The sequence below is a fragment of the Zonotrichia leucophrys genome, chromosome 3 (assembly GCF_028769735.1).
Source record: "Zonotrichia leucophrys gambelii isolate GWCS_2022_RI chromosome 3, RI_Zleu_2.0, whole genome shotgun sequence".
In the NCBI taxonomy this organism is placed as follows: Eukaryota; Metazoa; Chordata; class Aves; order Passeriformes; family Passerellidae; genus Zonotrichia; species Zonotrichia leucophrys.
Window position 1 is genome coordinate 2,350,030 of NC_088172.1, and position 26,442 is coordinate 2,376,471.

General features: G+C 42.2%; 3 protein-coding genes across 7 annotated transcripts in view; 2 read left to right on the top strand and 1 right to left on the bottom strand.

Moving 5' to 3' along the window:
• Positions 1–324: 324 nt before the first annotated feature.
• Positions 325–16,015, top strand: CCNC (cyclin C). Of its 2 annotated transcripts, XM_064707229.1 has the most exons (12): positions 325–458; positions 1,371–1,477; positions 4,963–5,047; positions 5,293–5,362; positions 6,811–6,862; positions 9,387–9,442; positions 10,711–10,746; positions 12,141–12,232; positions 13,365–13,432; positions 13,714–13,793; positions 14,712–14,830; positions 15,487–16,015. In XM_064707229.1, exons 1-12 carry the CDS (start codon positions 427–429, stop codon positions 15,539–15,541), a joined length of 852 nt encoding a protein of 283 aa, XP_064563299.1. In that variant the 5' UTR covers positions 325–426; the 3' UTR covers positions 15,542–16,015. The 2 variants fall into 2 exon arrangements, with proteins under 2 accessions (XP_064563299.1, XP_064563300.1); XM_064707230.1 differs by lacking the exons at positions 325–458; positions 4,963–5,047 and having other exon boundaries at positions 15,487–15,676.
• A 2,825-nt stretch (positions 16,016–18,840) lies between these two features.
• On the bottom strand, positions 18,841–21,381 carry TSTD3 (thiosulfate sulfurtransferase like domain containing 3). Its single transcript, XM_064710085.1, has 4 exons — positions 21,257–21,381; positions 20,996–21,151; positions 20,616–20,775; positions 18,841–19,257 (listed from the first exon to the last, which is right to left on the bottom strand). Exons 1-4 carry the CDS (start codon positions 21,333–21,335, stop codon positions 19,194–19,196), a joined length of 459 nt encoding a protein of 152 aa, XP_064566155.1. The 5' UTR covers positions 21,336–21,381; the 3' UTR covers positions 18,841–19,193.
• Positions 21,382–23,559: 2,178 nt separating this feature from the next.
• USP45 (ubiquitin specific peptidase 45) overlaps positions 23,560–26,442 on the top strand; it is a 50,569-nt gene continuing 47,686 nt past the window's right edge. For 2 of the 4 annotated variants that reach the window (XM_064707232.1, XM_064707239.1), the window contains exon 1: positions 23,560–23,641. The gene's annotated coding sequence lies outside the window, so the exon portion shown is untranslated. Of the gene's footprint in view, positions 23,642–24,043; positions 24,067–24,483; positions 24,496–26,442 lie in introns of those variants that run through there. The other 2 variants (XM_064707234.1, XM_064707235.1) reach the window with 2 other exon arrangements.

Below are 26,442 nucleotides of genomic sequence, written 5' to 3' on the forward strand. Positions count from 1 at the left end.
TTTCCATGTGAAGGTGGTGAGGCACTGAACAGGCTGCCCAGAGCAGCTGTGGCTGCCCCATCCCTGGCAGTGCTCAAGGCCGTGTTGGACGGTGCGCGAAGCAACCTGGCCTAGGGGAAGGTGTCCCTGCACATGGCGGGGGCCGGACCGGGTGGTTGGGAAGGTGCCTCCCTCCGGACCCATCGCGGTCCGTGTCCCTGTGGCAGCCAGCGGGGCTCTGCGGGGCCAGGGGGGCTGCGGGGGCCGGCGGGGCGGGCGGAACCCGCGCGCGGGGGAACGGTTCCCAGTGCCGCGTGTTGCCGGCCGGCGGCGGCGGCGGCCGCCTCCTCCTTCCTGCTGCCGGCGCGGGGGCGGCGGCGCTGTGGCGGCGGGGCCGGGGCATCGCGGGCCCGGGCGCCTCCTCCCCGCTCCGCTCCGCTCCTTCCCATGGCCGGGAACTTCTGGCAGAGCTCTCACTAGTGGGTGCCGCGGCCGCGGGGCGCGGGGCACGGGTGCTGCGGGCCGCCGCCGCGCTCTGGCCATTCATTGCCGGGCCGGGCGGCGGGCACGGCGCTGGAGGGAGGCCCGGGAGCGCCGGGCGGGCGGCGGGGCCTGCTCGCCGCGGGACCCTGGCGGGAGCCGGGCTGGGTGCGGGAGCGGCCCGGGCCGGCCCCGCTCAGCCGCCGCTCGGGACGCGTTTGGGCGCTCCGGGACAGGGATCGTGTCCCGGTGTGGGTGCCCGCGGCTCCCCGGGCTCCGGCGGAGGAGTGCGGGAGCTCGGGTCCCTGACACGCCGGTCCCCAGCTCTGGGGCAGCCGGGCCCCGGCGGCTTGGGTGGACATCAGGAAGTTGTTAGTGGATTGATGCTGGGACAGGCTGCCCAGGGAGGCGGTGGAGTCACCGTCCCTGGAGGTGTTTAAGGAAAGATTGGACGTGGCACTCTGTGTAGTTGACGGGGTGGTGTTCAGTCAGGGGTTGGACTGGATCTCAGAGGTCTTTTCCAGCCTGATTGATTCTGTGATTCTGCCCCGGAACGCTTCATGCTGAGCGCATGGTCAAGGTTTGAATGGTGCCGTGATGAAATGGCTGCAGCATAAACCTTGTTAGTGATTGTCAGGGTCTGAGATCCGTACAGCCATCTTACTGGGAGAGGCTGATCTCAGCCCCTGGTAGCTCATGTTTTGTTGTTTGGTTTCTGTTTTTTTGTTGCTTTGTTTTCAGTTGTCTAACTTTCAAAAATCCCGAAGAACAGTTGCTTGAGAAGATTGTTTGTGGCGTTGTTTAAGGCCACAAGCTCTTTATCCCCAAGCCTTAATTCATAGTCTGTTTGTACAGGAGATACAGTATAATGTTGATAAAAGAGTTGCTGAAATTATTTTCCATTCCTCTAGCTTACAATGGATTTTGGATAAACAAGATCTATTGAAAGAACGCCAGAAAGACTTGAAATTTCTGACTGAAGAAGAATATTGGAAGCTACAGATATTTTTTACTAATGGTAAAGCTTTTTTTAATTTCTGCCATAAAATCTGTGCAATGTGTGCCATGTCTAAATGGAGGTTTGAATTGCTTAGAGAATGAAATGTTTTCATTGTTGTATTACATATACTTTCACAGCCTGTTTTAACAAAGACGTGGAGTATAAATAATTTGTTAGTTGTACTAACACAATTCTAGGAGACCTTGCAGGCTAATTAGCTGCATATATGACATTTTAACCTGTGATAGGATGAAACAGTAAATTTTCGTATTTTCAAGAGGTTCTTATCAAAACATAAAAGGAGGAGAAGCAAGCAGAAACTTCTAAGCTTGTGTATTAAAGGCTCAGTGTCCAGCATTACTACTCAGCCTGGGCTTTTGGAGGGTTCTTAGGGTGGGGTAAATATTTTAGGTGATCTGTGCCATCCTGTTAAACAGCAGAGTTTGGAATCTTGTTATTTGTGTTCACTTAGATTCTCTGAAGCCTGCAACACAGCCCATGTTTTGTCTTCTGACTGATTTCACAGTACCAGGTGGCTCTCAAATTGTCAACAAGTTTCTGAGAGCTGTTGGCAAGCAGCCTGTTCTCCCAAAGAATTTGGGACCTGTGTGTGAAGTTGTCTGAGATTCACTTGATCTTGCAAAGCATTAGGTATCCATATGAATGGCCACACCTGAGTATATCAGATTACAAAGGCACTTAAAATTTTCTCTGTGCAATTGTTCAGTAGTTTAAAAAATCTCCTTACACAAAAGGTATTGCTAACTAGTAACCTGTTTGCAAGCAGCTCTTTATATATTTATTGCAGCAGTCCTTTAAAGTAGAGAATGCTTATTTTTTTCAGCTGTCTGGCCAGACTTGTGACAGAGAAGTGAAGTGACTTTCCCAGAGCCACTGGAAGATCTTATGTCAGTGCTGGAATGGTATCTGTGAAAGATACCATTGCTTCTCTCTTGGCTCAGCTATTTTTGTAACAATTGCATATGCTATAAACACGATCACTATGGATACCTCTGTGTTATTGCTTGTAGGGCATCAGGAAATCAAGCTAGCAATGATTTACCCATTTGATCCATTCCTGAAATTTCTTGAGGTTAAAACTAACTTCTTAATACAAAAAGAGACAGAAGGAGGGTTATGGATATTTCTAAAACTGTATTTCTTTGCTAATTTTCACTAGTATTAATTTGAACTGTGAAATAAGCTTTTTAAGTGTTTCACTTCACTTGTTTTTCTTGGGTAAACAAAGCTTTACAAAGTAAATAAGTTAGTTTGTTATGGTTTGTGGTTCCCAGGGTCCTTTTCCTTGGCACTGCTTGCCTCCCCTGAAGGTAGGTGAGTGACTGAGGGCAGCTGGAGAGCAGCTCTGCCAGGATCTCCCCTGTGCCTGGACAAACACAGCCTGCTCTGCAGGAGTGAGTGGTGCTGGGCTTTCTCCCCTGGCTAGCAGAGAGGGCAGGACCGAGGGCAGGGCTGCTCTGTGCTCAGGCAGAGCTCCCTGCGTTCAAACCCCCCATGTGTTGTGTCCTCACTGCCTCTGAACAGAGACCCTGCTTTGGGTCCCCCCTTGTCTCCCATCTGCACTACCTGAGAGCAGCTGAGGCCCGGCCCCAGCATGTCACATTCAGTGTGTCAGCCCAGGAGATGGTTGTTCCCTAAAGCAAGTAAAATCTGCATGGAGAGGGGCAATTTCCTGCTGCTTTCTCATTGGAAAACAAGTACAGTAGATCACTAAATGATTGTATGGCTCCCTGCAGCCATGAAGAGAAGGAAAGATCATCTTCTAAAGTAGTTGGAAAAAATAAACTGATGTTGATTTCTCTGTTTGGATCACCAAGCCTTAACTGGTTTTGGTTGAGAAGTGTATTAGTTGTTTTCCCTTTTTGGTTTTGGGCAGAAGCAGTAATGTTTGTGTTAGAGGCTACTCAAAAGATTCAGATTTAAAATAACCTTTATTAAAAAACCCCAAACTACCAAAACTGCTTACTTTCTAAACATACAGGAATAAATGATCTTACAGTTTCTTTTCAAATTTTAATATTTTCAAATATTAAAATAATTTTAAGCATTGGACTTTTTCCCAGCATATACAAGCTTCCATTTCATTAAGTCTCTCTAGGCTCTTGTCCATTTTTTTCTTCTAAACCACACTTGATTTTTCTCTGACAGCAGATGGCCTAACCATTCCTGAAAATCCCATGGGAGTATGAGACATATTTGGAGAATTCTGTTTAGCCTAATACTTGAATTTTTCTGATGCCCTAGTAGTAGGACAGCTTTTTAGCCCCATGGTCAAATTAAAGGCAAAAATTCTTTCCAAGCTCCCAAGATATGCTGGTCAAATGTTTAATATTTGTACAGACATTGCAGACGGGGTTTAACATCCTTTTTGGAAGTATTGCTTGTCCTACTGTCACTGTCAAACTAGTCCCAGTTTGGTATTCTTCTCTAGAAAAAGAATGTGACACAGGCAGGGATTTAGTGTTGCTTTGGGCCTTGCCAGTGGGTGACAAATGTGTACCCTGGCTGTTCACAGGGGATACATGATAACAGCATGGGCAAAACCTCTCAACTTGAGTGTTTAAGTAGAGACTAAGAATTTAGTGGTGATTGACAACAGAATTGTTTGCTTTTCCCACCAGTGGTCACCGTCATGGTCTTGCTGTACATATTTTAAGTATCTACTTAAGTGTATTTTAAAATATTGTTTTTGACATTTCTCATGAGGGAGGAAAAAAAGAAGAGGGAGTCTTCACAGAGCCGAGCCTTTCTCAGAATAATGGCGGCGCAGAAGTATGGGAAAAATAACAAGTAACAACCTTATGTTTCACTGTGCCATTCTTTACATCAACCCCTGCTCTTAATCCCAGCTTGATGCATCTAATTTGCTTGGCACCTTTCCTCTGCCTGGGAGGCCAAACAAGAGCTACCTGCACAGATGACACCAGGGTTGTTTCTTGGCCAACTGGCAGAGGACCACCGTGATGGAGCAGCTGACTGCATCCTCTGGTCTCCCACCCCCTCTCCCTAGACTAAATATGTCATTTTTTTAACACCTGCTGCCTCTGCCAAATGTAATGACCGTGTTTGTGTTGGCAGTTTTACATATTTGAAAAAATACCATCCATTTTGTGTGGCACTGAAGAGCTGAGGATTTATATTTCCTGTGTCTGAATTTGTTTTGCTCTAATATGGAGTACCGGAGCTTTACCCTTCTGAGGTTTGTGTTGTCATCTTCTTAAAGGTCACACTCACTTTGTACACAATGAATCAAAGTTCCTTTTCCTTTTGAAGGTGTCCCCAAGCTTCAGGAGGCAGCGGTTCTTCACCTGCAGGTCCGTAGGTTTGCAGCAGCGTGTTGTCTCTCTAGAGCAACAGAGGGAGAAGACTGTGGTGCTGCTCCTTAGAATCCCCAGCACTAGCTGTGTTTTGAGACCCTTTGCTATTTGGTGTCAAATTGTTTAAAAAAACTCAACTCAAGCTTTTGTTCATTTTTTTTTAAGTTATCCAGGCTTTAGGTGAACATCTTAAATTAAGACAACAAGTTATTGCCACTGCTACAGTCTACTTCAAGAGATTCTATGCCAGGTAGGACTGTTTACTATGATGGTACAAGAATAAAACATTTGCTAGGCACATTTTGGTAGCCCTTTAAAAATGCAGTTCTGTATTAAAAACAGTGCCACTTTTGTTTTCTGGATGGTGTAAAGCTTTTATGCTTTAATAAAGTTAACTTAAGCTTTGCTTTTTCAAAAGGAAGTGTGGTGCTCTTAATAGATTAATCGTTCTACATGTATGAAACAACATATTATAATTTTGTTGTAACATTTCAGATATTCCCTAAAAAGTATAGATCCAGTATTAATGGCTCCTACGTGTGTGTTTTTGGCATCCAAAGTAGAGGTATGAAGTATTACAATTTTTTAATGTAACATTATGTGATGTATGAGAGAAAGAAAACGTTTAGGACTTTCAAATTTTTTGTCTTTCTTCATGCTTTGGGGGTTAAACCTTCTCTTTTTTGCATAGATTTCTATAGCATTTAAGAAAAGGAGACAGAGAAGGCCTTCAAAATTTGTCTAAATTACTAAGCTTGAAGTGCCTCTGAAAACTGAAAAAAATATTTTAAATGGCTGTTTCACTGTCACACAGTGTTTAAATATTTACATACACTGTATCTTAATTGTGTATATCTTAATCAGTGTCTCCTTTCTGGTGTGTTTCTCCTTATTTATGTTCACTCAAACTTTAAAACATAATGGGATTTTTTTTCCCCTAATTATCTTGTTCTATTTCATATAGCAAGGGATCCTCAGAGTTTACCACACTTTCATTACTTGGATTAAAAGTATGTTGTAGCTCATGCTCTCTCCTTGAGAAATTATAATGTACTGACCCATTAGGAGTCATATTGAAAAAGCTCCATGCCTTCACCATCAGTGCTCCCCTTTGAATGTGGCCAAGAGTTCGTGTGAGTCCTCTGTAATGCAGCAAGTTTACAGCTGGTTGAGAAGTGTCTGTGTAATGGAAAAAAATCAAATTGGCCACTTTATGATATGTCAGCACTAAGGTGTTTTACAGAAGGAGCTCAAATACTTTATGGATGGTAGAAACAGTTCTACTAAACTAGTGGTGACATGTGATACTGTTGTCTGTGCAAGTACTGTGCCACTCTTCAGTGTTTGGAAGACATCAAGGGAAAGAGAGTGTTGGAGAGAGTGCTTTTTTATCAACCTGTTAAATGAGCATTTAAGCAGGCACAGACATAGAGTGTATATAGGTAGATATACCTTAAGTTAGAAGTCTGTGCAGCCTTCCTTCCTTTGTAGCCTTCCTAAAGCTTCTGCAACTTTAGAGGGCAGCACTCTTGATTCAGCTATGGACTTCTCTGAAAGAACACTCTATACAAAAAAATTTTCAGATTGCTGACTGTCTCAGCACAGGAGCTAAGACTTCACAAAAACATGACTAAAAAGAGTAGTTAATGGCAGGCTTCTAAAGACAGTTTTCTCTCCAAATGGGATAAGGAAAAAATAACCTCCTTGAACCCTTCCTCTCTATTTTATAGAAAGAATGTTAGCCAGCTGAGCTTTTGGTGCTTTTGTACCTTTCATAAATCTTTACTGTTCCTCACAAACAACCAAGAAACTAATCAATGAAATAACTCTTAGGTAGAGTTTAGCCCTGTTTACCTTAAGGAAAGAAAAAAGAGGGGTGGGGGAAAAAGCCAAATACTACAATACTGCAAAAGGAAGCCCAACTTAATAAGAAGCCATTATTTTTAATTTGATAACAATGTCAGTATATGGTGTTTCGGGTGGTTCACCTCATTTACCATTCTTTTTCTTCAGGAATTTGGTGTTGTTTCAAATACAAGATTGATTTCTGCTGCTACTTCTGTATGTAAGTATCAGTAATTTTCATTACACTCTAATTAAGTATCTCTGTAGGGAGATCAGTTGGTTTCTTTGCCTTTTTTGAAAGGTAGCTTTTTGTCAAATCATGGAGGACTTAAAGAGCCAGTTAAAACCATTTAGAATAAATAGCTTCTGTTTCCAAATACAGACAGAAGGATCCGTTCTGTGTTAGTTTTGGTTGATTTTGGTTGGAACTTATGCCAAGCATAAGTGAAAATAAAGTAATAAAATAAAACTATTGAAATTTATAAACAACCTTGAGTAGTAAATTGAATTCTGAACTACTCAAAGATAGAATTGGAAATTTACAGCTTTGCCTGTTTAGTAAAAGGTATGGCTCTGTGAAAGAACTCGTTTTAAGAATTTTTGGTAGGCTGTATACCTTCAGATTTTTTAAAATCCTTTTTTCTACATCATAAAATTAGTCTTTGCACATGGTATTTATTTCTAAAAATACATTTTATGACCAATTATTCGCAATAAATTCAATAAAATTACACTGTAATGACTTAATCCTCTATCTTTCCCACTTGCCTTTGTATTTCCCAGTTCATGTAACCTACATGTCATCCATCAAACTCTTGAAGTGATGTGTTCCTTAGCTGAATGCTGTTATCTGACCCAGAACATGCAGCTGCTCTCAATGGGCACTTCCTGGCTGTGCTCTGCCAAATGTAGGTCAGCTGCTGAGGGGACAGGTGACTGGCTGCATCTGCAGCCTCCAGATGCACGCAGTGTATCAGTCCATGGGGCTGGCCCTGTGACAGTTCTGCCACCAGGAGCTGAAACACATCTTTGGTGCCAGCATGACCAAGACCAGTACTGGGTTTAGCTCTGAGAGTTGTTATTTTTACATCAGAAGCACCATTGTCTGGAAGTTTTGATGCATAAGTGACATGGTTAGATGGATTTTGGTATATATGTGGCAGCTGATTTTACTTAGACATCTGATTCTTAGCTGTGCTGTTTCTCAGAATTCCAGTCTTAGGACCCTATAGAAGATTTTCCTCACAGCTCTTCCTTCACACCTAGAAGTCCTGTCAGTACTGTGCATTTCATGGAAGTGGGAGCAGGCAACAGGCTTTCTCCAAGCATTTATTCTTTTATTCTACCTGGTCTTTACCAGAGTTGCTTCAGTAGAACACAGCAGTTTTTGGGAGATCTTAATACCTAAGGCAAGAAAAGATGAGACAAGTAAAACCAAAAACCAGCTAACAAAAGGGGTGACTAATGTGGCTGGTTTAAGAGGTTTGTTTGCTTTTAGCTCAGTAGCAACATGAAGTTAATAACACTTGCTTCCTTTGTAAGGAAGATGATCTTAGTCTGGTTTTCAACAACCTCTTCAAGAAGTTTTCATGTGTTAACACATCTCACTAAAATGACAGCTCCGTGTAGTGGTTGTGTCTGCAGCTTGCTTTGTGGGAAAAATGCTTTTTCTCCCTAGCTTCTTTCTCAAATTGGTATTTTTTTTTACCATGTACACCTTCAGTTTGCATACATCTTGAGAAACTCTCTTATTCTTCTCTTTCTTGAAGTAATTAAAATTTCCAACCAGTAGCCCAGTCTTTGTGTCCTACAACAAATTTTCTAGCGAAGTTCACCCTAGGTCTAAATGGTGAATTCTTTGGTCCAGAGGACTGATGCTGTCTTTGAACTGAATGTCATACTGATTTTCTGGAAGTAATAGCAATAGTATAATTTAATAATATACTGTCTGTCATTAATATAAGGAATATTGTCCGCTTCCAGGATGTCAAATGTTACTTGTTTTCCTTGGACGATAAGGACTTAAAATAGCTTTTTAAATGTTTTATGTGTACAAAAATCAAATCCACATCTTCAAGTGTTCTTGTTTTTCTTGTTCAGCATTTCATACATGAAATCACTCTGGTTTTGCATATTAGCATGCTTCTTACCAGTGTACTGACTGTACTCATTCTCCTTGTAAAATACACAAAGATTACTTAAATATCTCAATTGGAGATAATCATTATATTATGGACCTGTAAGAAGTCTGGCTGAGCTCCCTTACCCTGCCCTTGGGCTTGCTTTTCTAAGACTTCATTAGTTCCTTTAAAATCTTGCATGTTGAAGGATCAAACCTATGTAAAAAATCCCACATGAAAATTCCATTTGGATTTAGTGTTTTACTGAGATCTTGAACATCAGTAGCTGGAGAGCTCTGTGAATGATAACTTGTGGGAAGTTAGCTGTCCCTGAGCTACTTGGTGGTTAACCAGAAGACTTGATAGTGTCCAAAGCAGCAGTTAAATGTCTGGCTGAGTATCTGTGCAAATCTGGGTTTTAGATGTATTTCTCTTTCCTTTTCAGGATCTTAAATATTGTAACTTACCTCTTCCCTTTGAAATACAAGCCTTTTGTACAGAAAGCCACAAAGTGAAAGTTGTGCTGCCAGGTAGATTTGAAGGGCTATATACAGATGAATGAATAGAAAGGGAAAGAAGTACTAATTACATTATTTTTAACATACTTTTTTCTGTTTACTGTAGTGAAAACTAGATTTTCATATGCCTTTCCAAAGGAGTTTCCTTATAGGATGAACCATGTAAGTATGCTATTTGAAATACAACTTGATCAAATAAATAATTATTAGCAGAAAATTCTTTCTTTTAAATACTAAGAAAGAAATATTTTCATACTCATATGTCAGGTTTGTTCATGATTAGTTTTGTATAGAATATTGGGAAAGTTACTTTTTAAAAATAATAAAAGTCTTACATAACCTCCTTTCCTTAAATTGTTGTCAGGAAACACAAGTGATGTGGTAGGGTGACTGAAATGGTAGTTTTTCTATAGCATGATAAGAAAGATTTAGGTTTTTTTTGAATATTCTTGATTACAAATACATTGCTCCAGGGAAAGTAAATGGCCTTTGCACCTGGAATGCTTCCAAGCCTGCACACATGAGCAGTTGGCTTACAGAAGGCAGTTTTATTTTTGTCTGTAAAATTTAATGACTCTTGAAAAATAGTTTTTAATTAGTACTTTAAATTTACCAGTGGTTTTCAAAGTATTCTTAGTCACAATACTGAGAAGTTTTGCAGTTTTTCTTAAAATGAATTTTGACCTGTGCTGTAGAATTTGGAAAGCTAAACATCTAAATAGTTTTAGATTGGCTGTAACAAATACTACTTTTTTGTTGGTTTCCTTTTCACCCAATCTAGAAAGCCAAATGATGCATCAGAATATAAAATACCTAAGATCTTATAATAAAACTGCAGTGCTATATTATAGATAAAGGCAAATGGAAATACATTTTGGAGTACTGCTTTCATATAGCAAAAGTAGTCCAGTCTATTCCTTCATCTCATCAATGCATCACCTTCTGTATTGAGAGTGAGAGCTGATTTAATTGTTACAATTGCACAGAATATTTCATATGAAATTAAATCTGAAAATGTTTTGAAAGGCTATTTGACAAGGTAGTGAGCTGATGAAGATGCTCTAATTCTACAAAACAACTTCTCTATTGCTGTGAAGTTTTTAATGCACTGAGAACAATTTGCTGCTACCAGGTGTTGAAACAAATCAGGCAAGGGCTGCCAATGAAGCAGTCTTTCATAGCAAACTTGATGCAAAATATTCAACTTATTTGTTATTATGACTGGAGTTGAGTTATAATAGTGATAAGGCAATGACCAATAATAGTTTTATTTTTGTTTGGTTTTGTAGTTTCAGATAAAATGCATTTAGGACTGTTGGAAATAGTTGTTGAGAATTCTTGGGCATTTTTGATGTTAAACTCTGTGTCAGTTAATTCTTTCTGCTGCCTGAAACATACTGCTTATTAACTGTGATTTTGCTTCTTTACAGATACTAGAATGTGAATTCTATCTCTTAGAATTAATGGTAGGTTGGGTTTTTTGATGGATCTGCTTTTGTTTTTGTGAGAGAGGTAACTGGATCTAAGTCCTGATGCAGAGACTGGGATGTCAGTGTCCCTTTTTCCCTAAATGTAATGGCCAGTTATGACCATGAAGAGTTGTATTCTTACTATGCCCTCTTCTTTTTGCCAGAAAGAATCTGGGGCTGCATATACGTGTTCTAGCAGAAGGTGTGGGTACTGTCCTATTCAGGCTAGTCTATAGGAACCTAGTAATTAGAGTAATCTTCTAGGAAGTGAGATGTGGCTTAAATCCTGTGAGGAAGAAACTGAATTCAGGCGTCCCATTTTCTGAGGTGGTGCTGTAACTATCAGGCTTTTGGATGAAAGGAGCACAGTGGGACATTTTCTTCCAGACCCTTTCAAATAAAGGAGCCATACCTGATTTTTGTGAGAGTCGCTATGCCATTGCTGTGTTTGGTAGCTGAAAGGAGGCAACCCAGGCTTCTTACAGGGCTTGGATAAAGAGGTGCCTGATTTCTGCATATGGCTTGGACTTGGAAGGGTTAAGCACTGAACTCTAGTACTGCTGTACTAGAGTAGTTCTGCTCAAGTGCAGAGAAAAGGAGTGAGAAACCAGGGAGCAGCTTAGTGAGTTAAGCAGCAGATGAGAGAATGTTTTGGGAATTGAACACAGAGGAATTGTTTGTACCTACAAGTAATTTTAATACAGTTTTTAGATTCCTGTTTAGATTTAGTCCTTGATACCTTTGCTATACATGGCAGAGTAACTCTTGAGTTTTGTATACAGGAGTTTTAGCACAAGCAGTTGCATTTACAAGAAGTTATGTTTTGGGCATTCACTTATTTTTCCTGTACACTATGCAGTATATAGTGTGTGCAGTAATGATGTTTCATGTAAGTGCTCAGCACATGTAACTTAATGTGGCTTTTCTCTGTAGTATCCACACATTTGGCTGCTTTTAGCAAGAGGATTATTCCTTGTTGTTTACCTGGACCTGAAATGAGGGAATTTGTGAGCAGTGGAATTTTTCTTTCCTTTCTTTCCAAACCAGCATCAATGATTTTGGCATGCTCTCCATGTATGGTATTTAGTAGCAGACTGTTTCCTGGCAGCATTTTGTGTTTCCAAGTGGGAATTACGGGTTTGTAAGCAAATGAGGTTTCAGTGTGCTGCAGATGTGACTCTCTGTGTCTCTTTGGGGACGGACATTGACAGACTGGCAACTGTGCTGTGTAATGGTATTCTAGAGAGAGCACTGCCCTCATTAGAGCAGGGCTAGGTGTTAGAATGCTACTTTAAAATCAGTAATTGACTTGTAAACCAAATGTTTTAATATGAACTGACAACATGCTCTGTATTGAAATCTAACTTCTGTCCTGGTGACATTTTTCCTAGGACTGCTGTTTGATAGTATATCATCCTTATAGACCTTTGCTCCAATATGTGCAAGATATGGGCCAAGAAGACATGCTGCTACCTCTTGCATGGTAATGAAGACAATGGGAGTAGTTCCTCCTTTCATCAAGAAAGCAAGTGCTTAGCAGTTATGCTTCAAAGGTGGTTAAGCTTTTGCTGAACCAAGCAGGCTTAGCCATATTTGAATAGAAAGGGTGCCCTAGTTAACCTGTGCAGGTATATGTCCCTGAATTAGCTTATTCTCTCTTTAGCCCTATAATTATTTTACTTTGCAGTGGTCTAATTTTTATTTTGTTAGATTAGCTCTAATGGCAGAGTTTCAACATTAGTGAATGGTGACTACAAGTAGAGGAAGTTTCTTTCTGTCAACATTGTCATAGGAGGTTTGTAGCTGCATTTCTCTTCCCAGAGAAAAGCAAGGCACAACTTCCCAGGGATATTGCTGGGATTCACATTCTCTCAACCTCAGAGAAAGAAAAAAACAATTCTTATCTCAATTGCTGCTCCTCTTGTTGTTCACAAGTGGAATTCATTGTGGAAGATTGTTTATCTGAAGGGAATTTGTAATTGGATTCTGGTGTGTTTTGATTCACTGACCAATTGAATCCACATGTGTGTGGGGACTGTTGACTGACAGTCACGAGATTCTGGGCAGTTGAGTTGAGGGAGTGCTTGTGCAGGTTCAGTTTAGATGTAATGTAATATAGTATAATAAAGTAATTAATTAGCCCTTTTATATCCATGGAGTCAGATGCATCATTTCTCCCAGATGTTGGGGGTTGCCCTGCTTTACAATAGAGGTAGAAGGAAATATATAGGGTTTTTTAGCTGTGTTAGCAGAACTCTTATTCTTCAACTGTTTCAAATACAGAAAGACAGTAGAAGTACTACTTTTATGCTAGTCTTTACTTATTTGTGAAACAGATAATTATTTGGTGGTATACATACACATCCACTGCAGAAAGACATTTATGTACTAAAAAAATGTTTCCAAATAAACTTCTGCTGTGACTATAAGGGGAAAAAAAAAGGCTTTAAGAGATTTTTACAAGGGAAAAGATCTTTCCTTGATATTTTGCCCTGCAGCCTCATTGCTTTGACCATCTGGAAAACTGACAAAATATTTGTAAACCAACAGCAGTTTTTGAAGGAATATAGTCTAATGGTGAATAGGAAGATACTTACAAGTTCTTTTTTGCACAGGAGGATAGTGAATGACACATACAGAACTGATCTTTGTCTGCTGTACCCTCCTTTCATGATAGCTCTAGGTAAGTAACAAGTAATGTCTCCTGGTCATGTTTACCTGGATGTATTCTGTGCACTGCCTCATCACAAGCATCCCTCAGAGTGCCCTCATAAGGTGCTTCAGGTTGTGTCTCATTCAGCACTGACACTGCAGCCTTGCAACTTTAAAAGCCTTAAAGAAAAGTCAGATAATTAATCCCGAGTTTTCTTTGTTGAACTGTATAGGGTTTATAAAAAATGGAATGTTTCTAACTGTATTGGGAGTGCATCTTTATTCAGTATCCATGTCACCTGATCTTTGCAGCTTGCCTACATGTGGCCTGTGTTGTCCAGCAGAAGGATGCAAGGCAATGGTTTGCTGAGCTGTCTGTTGATATGGAAAAGGTACTCTTGTTTTTTATTCCCACCACTTGTTATGGACTGACCAGAAATGGTAGTCATGGTTGTCTTACATATCTGCAATACTGATTTGAACTTAAAATTCAGTGCTATTGTTAGATGCTGTTGCACTTAGGCAAATCTCTTTGGAAGGGAGACAATGTCAGGTCATTTGGTTATCACCCTGCTCTGAAAGTCAAGACAAAACCACTGCATAACAGAAGAGCATTGCTGGTACTGCCATTTTCCAGACCAAAATATAAACCCAATATCTTTTACATTGTTTGCCAGAAAAAGGATTCCCAGTGTTTTTCTGTCACACAAGATTGTCAGTATGAGTTTGACTTTTAAGTTCATATGCATGTGATGTTCTGATTCACTTTTCAGCATCACGCCAGCACACCATTCTCATTTCCTCCCTGTACCTGTGCAGAGTATAGCATTGTGTAGAACATTTTTGACGCTTTGAGGATGCCCAGCACTGTGACTTCAATCAGTGCTAAGCAGGGAGACACCAAGATCATTCAGTTGAGTTCCCTGCTAATGCAAATTCTGTGTCAAATAATCCCCTTCAGTAATTTATTAGGTTTATTAGGTTATTTCAGGGTGCAGTTGTCCCTATACTAGCAGTGCTCTTAATCCTCACTAGTTTCTTTTACTTTTCAGGTTGGCTTCTTTAACCTTTATTTAGCTCCAGCAAGCAAATTGAAGTAGTAGTCATACTCCTTATCACACTAATCAAAAAGCTAATTAAATGCTTTTTGGACCAGATTAAGTGTGAGACAGCTCTGTTTATAATATGAAAATTGTGTTGCTTAGTTTCAGCTTGGGGCCTGTTTAGTTAATAGCACAATTAAACGGGCTATGACAAAGGTGAAATCACTGTTGTGGCTGACCTTAGGCTCTCTTTTCTTTCTAATACAGATTTTAGAAATAATCAGGGTTATTCTGAAGCTGTATGAGCAGTGGAAGAACTTTGATGAGAGAAAAGAGATGGCTACTATTCTTAGTAAAATGCCTAAACCAAAACCACCTCCAAACAGGTATGGTACTTCCTTATTGCACCTTTCCCATGGAAAAACTACACTGTGATCTTAAGAATGTGCAAATGTTTAATTCAAGGTGTAGTGTCTGTTTTTACAGCCCAGATGTTTCTGATACAAAACCAGCCTGTTTGTTCAGGAGCCAGTGGGAAGCATAACATTCATTATCTTAGAGAGAGTGTTCATGTGATTAGAATGTGATCAATGCAGCTCAGCAGATTAAGGAACCCCAGTGAGAGGCTCCATGGCTGGGCCAGATTCAATGGAACCGGGCCTGCTTGGTGTCGTACCTAATTACTGTGATTAAATATCACTGTGATTAAATCTGCACATGCACATTCCTGTGCACATGCTCATGGAATGTGAACTTTGCAGTGTTGACTTCAGAAGTAGATTCAGCAGGCAGCTTCATGGGCATATATTGAATTTATTATTCACATAAATATGGTGAAGTTATTTATGCATGCTGAGAATAACCTTTGCATTTTTTTATGAAACTGAGCAGAATATTTTGACCTATTTATGTATATGTTGAAGTATTTTCTTTCCAAAGATTGTTATTACTTTCAGAATACTGTATTTTTTAATTTAAAAAAAGACAAAAATGTAATGTGGTGCTTCTTTTTGAAGATACATGTTTTTGTTTTATTCAACAGTGAAGGAGAACAGGGTCCAAATGGTAGCCAGAACTCTAGTTATAGCCAATCTTAAGGCATTCCAAAGAATTTCTTTATGGACCACTTTGACTCAAGACATCCTGGGATATTTCCTGTGTTCATGAAATGGACAGAAGGTTTTAGTAACATCTTTGACAAAGAACTCGAAGAATAAATAGCTTGTTTGTGTCAAGCATTTTGAAAGCTTTTTCTCTAAAACTACATCGTTTTCTCTGACGCTGGAACAAATGTGCTAAGATTTTTTCAGTGTAAGGAATCAAACTTTAAACCAAGCTGCAAAAGATTAATGTTTTTCACTCAAAACAAATAGTTTATTATTGGTTTTGTGTTGAAGTGAACTGTTTTAGAGCGACAGTAACCTGAGGCCTAAGTGTAACTGTATTAATGACTTGTGTTGTCTTCATTTTGCTTGTGACTGAAGGAAGATCGTGCACTCTGTGTTGAATCTATCCATTACCTTCAGTTTTGTTGATTAAAAAAAAAAATAAATACAGATTCCGCAACAAGTAACACAGTCCTTCAGAAACAAATGCCTAGAAAAGCCTGTAAAGAATATTGTTACAGTTCTAATGAAAACTGCAGGAAAGAAAGTCAGTTGCTATTTTTGGGTTTAAAAAAGCTGTATTCCTCAGTAGATCTACTTGGTTGTTTTTGCCATGATACAGTAGCCCAGCTTGCCAGAGAAGTGCAATATGTATAGTGATTCTGCAGTTTTCTGAAACATTTCAAGTGTTAGAAATTAAGACAACCCAACATACTAGGATTTTTTTTTCAAATAAATGTCCTATATGGTACAATCAGAATATTTCACAATCAAGTACAAATCTGGATATTATTGCTATTTTTTATGGTGGATTTTTTTTGTAGAAAAGATATACACTGTTAGTCTGCCTTCACTGTTAGTGTGAATTTGTGTGGTTCATTAGAGAGTTTATTTAAGAGGATCAAGTGTTTGGTGAGCTTCATACTGGCTAATTTTAATTGGGATGTTAGGAGCAACTCTAGAATAACTGAAATGGGATTCCTTGGTTACCTTTGTGCTGGAGAAAATGAGATTTCTTCAAACAGAAGGCCATATCCTGCATTCCTCACTCAGGAAGATATCCCACTGAAGACAGGAATGGGCCTTAATTGATTACTTGATATTTTAGATAACTTTGTTTCTAACTAAGTTCTGTACAACTTTATTTTGAATGATGATGCCAACTTGCCCAAGTATAAAAGTTGAATGATAAAGTTCAGTAAAGTTCAGTAACATTGTTCTCTTTTGGTTTTTTTTGGTTTGTGGGGTTTTTTTTGTTTGTTTGGTTGGTTTTTTCTTTTTTTTTTGGGGTTTTTTTTTTGTTTTTTTTGTTTTTTTTTGTTTTCCTGGAACAACACATTTCACTGCTTTGAAATCCTGGAGGGAGATGAAAAATGTGTGCTCTGTGATGTGTCTTGGTTCAAAAAACTGGCCCCTTAAAAAAATCCCCAGCTGTTTTTGCAAATACCTGTCTTTGTAATTGACTGGCCATCCAGTGAAATATAACTGAAGTGTTCTTCTATGTAGCCCATTAGGCTACTAGCATTTATTTCTGTTCAGGTTATTTCCATAAACCATTATGTGAACCAACCCCAGATACTTTGGTGAGGTGGAAAAAATATACATTTTGGTCTTTGCTACTTGGTTTCCATTTGATCCATACTTTTTATAGACACTTGATTGATGAAGTGGAATTTGGCTATTTTGCTTTCATTTCTTGAAGTCTAAAATGTGCGATTTGTAATGTGGACTTGGGGAACAGAAATAAATCACAGCAACTTGACCTTTGTTGTGTGGAGTAATTAAACAGGAACTGTTCTTTAGGTAAGCATCAGTCTTCTCACATATACCGTGTAATCTGCCAGGAAAGTTCATGTTTTGGAATTGGGGAATTAATTAAGAATTCTGGCTAGAGTGATTAAATATTTTCTTGCTGCTGAAGAGTCTTTGCAGACTTTACTTCACACCTAAAGCACAATGGGACCTAAATCTCAGAGCTAAAATGTCAGGCACTTCTTGATGGTACCTAGAAGTTTCTTAAAGCAATTCTCTACTGGGATGATGAGGCTTTGATTCCAGTAAAAACAGTGAAAGGCAACAAAGTGCAGTCAAAAGAGCTGGATTCAGTGAAGAGAGTTTTAAAAAGATGTAGTTTTGAACAGCAGGAAATGGAACATAATGTGAATTCAACAGTCTTGCTACTAAGCATGCAGAATAAAAATCACCTTTCTTGTGCTTCACTTCAAAGGAGAGGTGCATAAAAATGTGGAAAGACAGGTAGCTGAAACTCTTCACAGATTATATGGCAACAGGTGACTCTGAAGTGTCAAAGCAAACACAAGCCATCTATGCCAAAAAGACTTAAAGAAAAATCCCAAAGGAAAGAAACTGGATCAGACAAGGTATTTAACTCAAACCCAATCATTTGGAAAGCAAATTAGAAAGGATCATCTAATTTCAAAAGCTACAAATAGTTTGAGAAACATCTTGCATAAAAACTACCATGATTAATAAAAAGGGAAAATAAAAAAGAGGGATACAGTAATTTTCCAATTATTAAAAAAAACAACCCACAGCTACTCAGTTCAGAATAGACAATAGGTGTAGAAAAATCACAGGTGGTGAGAAGACTGATAGGTGACAACTGCTCACTTCAGACAGAAGGAGCCAGAGCAGCTGATGAATACATGACAAGTTGGGAAGCAACAAAAGGAAAGATTTCTCACCACTGCTATGTCTGATGGGAGTTTCTGTTGAAAACTTACAAATACCCAAATATACTGAGACATGCAAAGCCTGGAGCACTCTGAGTTGTAAATGAGAGTAATCTGGAGATTGTACCACTACATACTAATCCTGCTTTTATACTTTTCCTCAGATGTTTATTACCGGTTGCTGCCAAACAGAAAATAATGGGCTAGATAGATCTTGGGGTAACACAGAATAACTTGTTTATTTTTTTGTGGTTATGTAGTTTTAGGTGTTCCCAAGAAACATTAATTTAGCTACAAAAGGAAGCATTGGCTGCTCATGACTAAGTACTGACTAAGTTGATTGGAGTGCCTGGCTTTATTCATTTGTATGCTGAAGTCTGGTGGCTTATCAATACAGCTAAGCATGATGAATTGTACATTTAACTAAATCATGAAATCCTCTAGACACTCTGACCCTAATGATCTTCAAAAGGCATTGTTAGTCCTGGTGAGGCCTGGCACAACAGAGCCAGCAGCAGGTTTCTGTTGTCCCCCTGACCCCTTGATACTAGAATATCTGCAGTTTGACTATTCTAAACCAACTTCCCAACACAGGGATTTGAGAAATAATAATTTTATTTGCCTTATCATCCTTAGTTTAAACAGTCATAAACTACATTATACAAAAAAGTAAACACAATTTGCACTTAGGTTCTCTTCACATGCATTCACCAAAACCATAACCTGAATAAAGGCTGAAAGGTTGAGCAATTTAATGTCCTCTGTTTGTGTCATAGTCTTTGGGTATAATTCAAACCAAGCAGTTGCTATGCATGGCTGTTTGAAGGTGAATGTCCATTTACACAAGGAGCCAGGAGTGAGCTTTATTATGGAAGCAGAATGCATGTGGTTTACTAAAACCTCCAAACCATCCTGAAGCCTTGACTGGGTAAGGGGTGGGGCTGTCATCTTCATTTCTTTTCTGGAGGTTCATGTTTTACCCAGTCATCAAAGCCACCACCATAATGCTGAGCTCTGAAAACATGCAGAAGATACCTTTCTCAAGGAGAGTCCTCAATATTGTCTCTTAAAGAGGAACATAGCAAAAAAAAAAAAACCCAAAACCAAAAGTAAAAACTAAACACTCAAAACCCCACAAACAAACAAACCCCTACAAAACCCAGATGAAAATAAAGAGAAGACACAAAAATTCTCTGCAACCATATACATTTGTACCTAGCTTCAATGAGCCAGAATGACATTCCTTTTACTCTAAGACTGCTTTCATGCAGTGAGTTCTGTAACTCTTTTCTTCCATACTACAATGTTGGAATTCAAACATCAAGAAAGAAATAGTAGCTGGATCAATGAAACAGTTGCCAGTTCTTTTTTAAAAGAGTGAGAAGAGAGTCTTAGCAGTGGGAGATGTACACATCTATTTATTATGTCTAATACTTCACTTGTCACCAAATAAACCCTGCACACTGATCTTTACTTCCTTGCAAACCTACATGCTCTATAGGTCTGACATCAACCTGTGCAAAACTAAACTCTGTAAAACAAAAATCCACTATGCAAAACAATATTGACTCCTTCAACTGGGCATCATGAAAAACAGGTAATGGAGGATATTTTTCACTCTGAAACAAGAACATGCTTCCATACTTTTGACTAGAATTAATGTAAGTGTTCTTGTTCCTGAATTGCAGTTCAGTGAAAACATGAGCAAATAACCAATGTCTTAAATTTTATATGCATTCTTCAAGACAGAGAGACACCTTCCAAAGATAGGTTTAACAATTCTGCAAACCAAATCCTGCATTTCACTTTATCATCATCTCATTGTTTTGTCAGCTATTGCCTTCACTGCTTTACTCCTGGCAAATAATCCAAAGCTTTACAGGAAGTGAAGGCATCCTTTGGCAACAGTGACCTGTAAAGGTGGAACTGCAATCCAACAAAGGGTGTGGTTTCTCAAACTATTATTTAAGACTGTACTACTACCAAAGCAAGCAGTTCTCTGCCCTTACAACCTTCCTGCATCTCAGGACTAGTGCTTATGGAGCTCTTTAAGGAAGAAACATCTCAGCAAGGGAGCCCTAAGAGGCAGAAGGACCCTTCAGTGGCAGTGTGGTCTTGCTGCAGTTTGTGTCACCAGTGGCACATGTGCAGAGCTGCTCAAGGGTTGTTTCAGAGGGTGGTACACCTCACTTTGCTGCAACACCCAATGGCATCTCCAGGTTCAGTGGAGACAAAAGGAGGTGTCTAACTCAAATACCAATTGTTTTGTTCATATTCCATTTGTAAATTTTTACCCTTGCACACAAGGTGAGTACGTGTTCTGCTTCATGGGGGAAGCAGCATTAATCCCATATTTACACACAAAGTCATACCTGCTGAAACCCAAGGACATGGCAAAACCAAGTGCTTGTTTACTTCTTGTTCCTGCCAAACAGGAGAAAACCACAGGGTCTGACTTGGATGGCATTTTTTGATTATACTGCTCCTTGAAATCCGTTGGGTCCATTTGTAGAGCTTCCGTTAATTCACCCACTGGGAAATACAGAAAACAAGCTATTGTTTATTCTCCATCCAAAGACAGGTTTACATGGTTTACAAGACTTCTACCCCTCTGGAGGAAAAGTTCAGCCTCATTACATGCCAGCAGCTTTTTAGCAGCGTTCCTCTTTGCTCAGTCACCACCACCTGAGCATTCCAGCCAGGAGGAACACGGAACACCCGGCGCCTGCACACAGCGGCGCTGACAACTTACGCGGTATGTTGATGGACTCGGGGATTTTTCCAAACCTGTCGATCTCCCACCTCTCCCGCACGTCAATGTGAAGCACGTTGGCCTTCTTCAGGTCTTTGAGCTCCTGGTAGGACAGGCTCGGCGCAGAGGCGGCGCAGAGGCGGCGGCAGGTGGGGCCTGGCGGAGGCACAGCCGGTCAGCCCGGCCGAACGCAGCCGCAGGGGCCGTCCCCGGGGGCCGGCCCATCCCCGCACGGACCCATCCCCGCCCGCCCCCGCTCACCGGGCGCTGCCGCCCGCCTCCAGCCGCCGCCCGCCACCCGCAGGGCCCGCGCCGCCCGCCACCAGCCCCCGGGGCCCATGCCGGCTGCCTGGCGATGGCGGCTGCCCGGCCGGCCCAGCCCAGCCCAGCCCAGCACGGCCCGGCCCAGCCCCGCCGGCGGGGAGGAGGCACCGCCTTCTCCGCAGGGGCGGGGGCCGCAGCCTCGGTCGCCTGAGGGGAGCACCGCCGGGGTGGGCACGCGTGGCACCTGCCCGGTCACACAGACACCGCCTCCGGCCTCGGTACATCCGGCATCTACCCTGCATGGCCTGGGCAGGGTAAATTCTGCCGGCCTACCCAAACTGTGGAGACGCCTGAAAATACCAAGGGCTGGACGATGAAACAGAGATGAGGAATTTTGAAGCCAAATCAAATTTTAAAAATGCCAGGCTCTGAGTGTGACGTCGAGGAGAAAAGGTGATTTTAGCACTGGCCTGCATCACTTACACCACTGTCACTGTCCCCTTACAGCTGCAGGAGATGTGGTCCAGGCAACTATCTCGTTTCTGGTGACCAATGAGTGGATATGAGGGAAGGGCATGAAGCTGCATCAGAGGAGGTTTAGGTTAGATATTAGGAAAACCTTCACCCAGGGGATGGTCAGGCACTGGAACAGCCTCCTCAAGGAAGTGGTCATGGCCCCAGACCCACCAGAGTTCAAGCAGTGTTTGGACAATACTCAGAGGCACATGGTGTGTAATTTTCCTCTACTGTACACAAAGTTTGCTGGACTCAAACTTTGTATGTCCTCTCCAGCTCAGGATATTCTATAAGTCGATGATCCCTGGTTTCAGTTTTGAATGTTTCGGTTTTGAACTGAAACCCTAGTTTTAGCTTTGAAGCTCAGTATTCTAGCCACAAGGAGTAATGGCCAAGACTTATGTGAGTGGAGAAATGAGGGTCCTTCTGTTCTACATATTTTAAACCAGTATTCTGTATTTACTGCATACCTTTGTAGTTATGTTACATACCAGCAATTCTAGTCTTTAAAATCAGGCATGCTGGATCTTCTCATAAAAGATGCACTTTGAGGAGTAGGTTGTTGAATATTTACTAATTGGAGTTTTCCTTTTCAAAAGGAGAACAAAATATTTCTTGGTACTGTAAAGTGTGACAAATTGAACTTGGCACATATAACTGGTTCACTAGCTGCCCTTCTGCCAGCCTCTCCATATGGCCTCCTTGACAGGCATTTGCAAATTGTCTGTCTGAAGCAGTATATCTATATATGAATTCAGGTTTAATGCATTTTCCATTTCCCACAAGGTAAGGATATAATACACTATGTCTAGAAATTATCTTCTGAAGTATAATTTGCTGTATATTTTATCTGTAGTAAAATAATGACCACAGTTAATCTCCACTTATTGCATGTATCACCATAAGGACCATAAGCGTTCAATGTGAAGCACCAGAACACTTGTCATATGAAATACTTATTCACAGGAAGAAGCATTTTCATGGTTTTGATTTGACCCTGGATCATACTATGTACACAAAGAGAGAACACACTTTGCTGAAATAGGAAGCGTTCACTAGCCAGCTTGTGAAAAACTCAGAGAATTTGAGGTCAGAACAGATAAAGCTTAGTAAGTTCTCGCAGCTTGGTGAAAAAGAGGGAAGCAGCACATCCAATTCTCCTTTTGTCTTTATGGCTGCATTCAGCCAACTCCTCAGCAGCTTCCTTCATTTCACCTCTTGGGACTCTCCCTCCATTTCACCTCTTCTTCACTTGACTTTCCAGTTCTGTACAACCTCCCACACTGAAACCCAGCGGCACTCAACCCAGTTTCCAGTAGCTCCTCCCTCGAGTGCTGGACATCCTTTACTCTGCGTGCCCTCGGTGGGGACATGCACATTTGATGCTGTTCTCCTTCCAGACCCTCCCACTGTGGCTGCCTCGAAAATTCAGGGCCCAGACCCTGCTGTATAACCTCTGAGCACGACTTTCCACAGCCCTGCGCGCTGCCAAAGCTCCTCTTAGCGCGCTGCCCACGGGCACAAACCCAGCGCAGCATCTCCAGCTCTTTCAGCAAAACTCAGAAGTGAAGGTCACTCCAGCCTTTGCCCTGAGTTTCCAGAGTGCCTCGCAGCCAGACCTGTCGCTACCTGTTGCCTCTCAGCGGGCCCGGTGCGCTCCCGCGCGGCCCCGCTTCCCCCCGTCCTTCCCACCCGGGACACGCGTTGTGCCCTGGAACCAGCCCCAGCCCCGCTGCCGCTCGTGCGGAGCCGCCCGGGCCGCGGCTGGGGCGGGGAGCGGCGCGGCGAGGCCGGGGGCGGAGCGGAGCGGAGCTTCCTCCGCCGCTTCCTGCCGCCGCCGCGCCCGCCGCCGCCGCCCGCCGCTCCGTGAGTGCGGGGCGCGGGGAGGGGGCGGGCGGCACGGGCGGGGGGCGCCGGGCCCGTCCTGCGCAGCCGGGGGGGTCGCGGGGCCTCCGCCGCGGTCCGAGGGTCGGGCCGGGCCGATCGGCCCCGCCATGGCGGCGGCCGGGCCCGCGGCCTGCGGAGCCGCGTCCCGGGGGGCCGGTCGGGCGTGGGGAGCGGGCTGGGGACGGTGGGAGGGGGCTCTGCCCCGCCGTAGCCCCGGGCCGGGCGGGCCGCCCCTCCCCGCTGCCGGCAGCGCTGTCCGGCGTTTCTCCCGCCGGACTGGTGGCCAAGTGCGTGCGGCTCTTGTTGGGTCGCCGGCGAGGAGCTGCTGGTGGCGACCGCCCGCTGTCGGTGTGGAGCGGGTTAACCCTGCCGAGACGCGAGAGCGGCAGCGCCGGGCCGCCTCCGTGAGCCGCAGCGCGTCCCTCGGTGTGTCGGACTGAGCACGGTCGGTGGCAGCGCCTGTGGCCGGGCTGAGCACACGGCCCGGTCCCTGGGCGTGGGGCGCGGGGCTGCCGTGGCCGCCCGGCTCCGCGCTGCGTGTGCCGGCCTGCGGCCGCCGCGGCCTCAAGCGCCGTGCCCGGGAAGTAAAGGACAGCCCGGTGTCGGTTCTCGCGGTTAGCCTGAGACGTGGTATTCCATACCCATAGCTGCCACTCTCCGCGTTTTATTTATTATTGGGATTCTCTGTTTTTATTCCTGTGGGGGTTTTTTTCCCCCTTTCTTTCTTTATTTTGCTGTCATTTGTCCTTTACTTTAGGACTTTGTCCTGCCCTTGCTGTACCTGTGTTGCTGCTTGCACTATTAAACAGGATATGCACAACAGATTATTAAACGTAGGTGCAGTAGAATGATGACAGCAAGAACTTAGAAGCATATGGCAATAGCTGCAGGTGTAGCACTGTATTCTAGTTGTATGTCATCTTTAACTACAGGTATTTCCCAATTCCATGAAATAACCCTCTCATACAAGCATAAAGAACAGACCTGTATTTAAAGGATTCTTTCTGCTCTCGTTTTCTGGCTTGTAAAACAAACAGTAATGACACGAGCATGTGCAAGCTTGAAGCAGACTATGCCTTTGTGAGATTGTTCTCGTGTTTACTACATTTGTAAATATTTTGTCAGATTTCTTCATGAAATATTGAAGAACTGGTGTTCTGTAGCTTTATTTCTGTGAGATTCACAGAACTGCAGCTAGTGTCTCAGGGGTTCTGTTTTGAGCATCAGTTGTAGATCGAGGACAAGTTGTTCCGCTTCACACATGCCATCAAAGCAAACTGGGGCAATCTGTGTGGCGAAGGAAATGGAATTAAATTTTTAGTTCTTGATGGCAAGACTTGGACTTTCAAAGAGCTCAGACTAGTAGTAACTTACTGTTTTATCTCTTCTCACTGATCAACCAGCTGCCACAACACCCTTCCAGAATAGATGGGAAGTTATGGGCAGCGAGAACTTCGTTTTCCTTTATTTTCTCCAGCTTGGCCCTTTAGGTGGAGGTACAGCAGGAGCCTAAGCTTAAAGTATTGTATTGTGTGGGTTTCAGCCTTCTGTCTCACACACATGCTTCAAACACAGATCCTTTTTTATTTCTTTGAATTCACAGAATGAGCATTTCTCCAAAGTTCATCCTTTGTTCATATTGCCATTTATTTTCTGGAGTGCTTTTTCCCTAGTTTTTGCCCACATGGTTATCCTAGCAAGGTACTGTGAATTCCCTGGTTACTTTCCAGTTGTTTCAGTTCTTATGCCCTCAGATTTTCTGTGGTGATGGTGCAGTGATGTTGTTGTTTATATTATGGGAGTGCACAGTCTCTGTCATCTGACTGCCTTTTTGCATACAAAGTTTTACCTTGCAAGCCAACATCATTAGTTACAAGCTATGGCTCTTTTAATGGTACTTAGGTGGGGTTTTTTAATAAAGGATTAATTTTCTAGAAAAACCAATGTTGGACCACACATGCATTTTTCCAGATGTTTTTCCCTTTTGGTATGTTATAAAAAAACCCCAAACATTTAATGTGGGATAAAGAACATAAACCAAAGTTGGAGTTTGCTTTATGGGGCTGGATATTGCCTGAAATTTTCCATAAAACTTTGTTGTAAGATACTAGCAAAAAATATGTCATCAAAGTGCTATTTTTTTTACCCACTAAGAGCTTTAAAATACTCTAGTCATAAACCCAGTACAGAGTCTTTTCAGTTTTGCTTCTGTACATATCTGGCTTCTGTTCATCCTTAGAGGTAATTTTTCTGTGGCAGATGGTTTTAGAAGGAAATCGAGGGGAATTGTAGATGATATGAACATGAAAGTTGATAGAACGTGCTTAGCATGAGCAGCTGGCTGAAGTGGATTATTGAAAGTGAGATTTTTACTGTCACTTGAAAAGTTGTGTCTAGCAGTCCAAAGCCTCCATCTCACTCCTTGCTCCAAAAGTACATCAGTGTCTCACCCTTTTTAGGACCGTAATACGTCAGGATTGGCGTTGGAGCTCCAGTGACAGAGTAGGATGTGTGATGTGCCTTTGGGCTAGGACATCTTGGAGATGATGCTTTCAGAATTTCAGATGACATTTTCCAGGGGAAGAAGCTTTGCTGCCACTACCAGTCAGCAGTTCTGGTCCTTTTAGTGCTCTCACAGGCAGCGGGGGCCTGTTTTCTGCAGAGGTTTCAGTGGCTGTCAGAGCGCTGAGCCGCCTGGCCTGCTGATGGGTGACACTGCCCAGCTGCTCACCGTGATGGATGTGGTGCCTCTTTTGATTGCCTGACACTTGGTCTAGTGG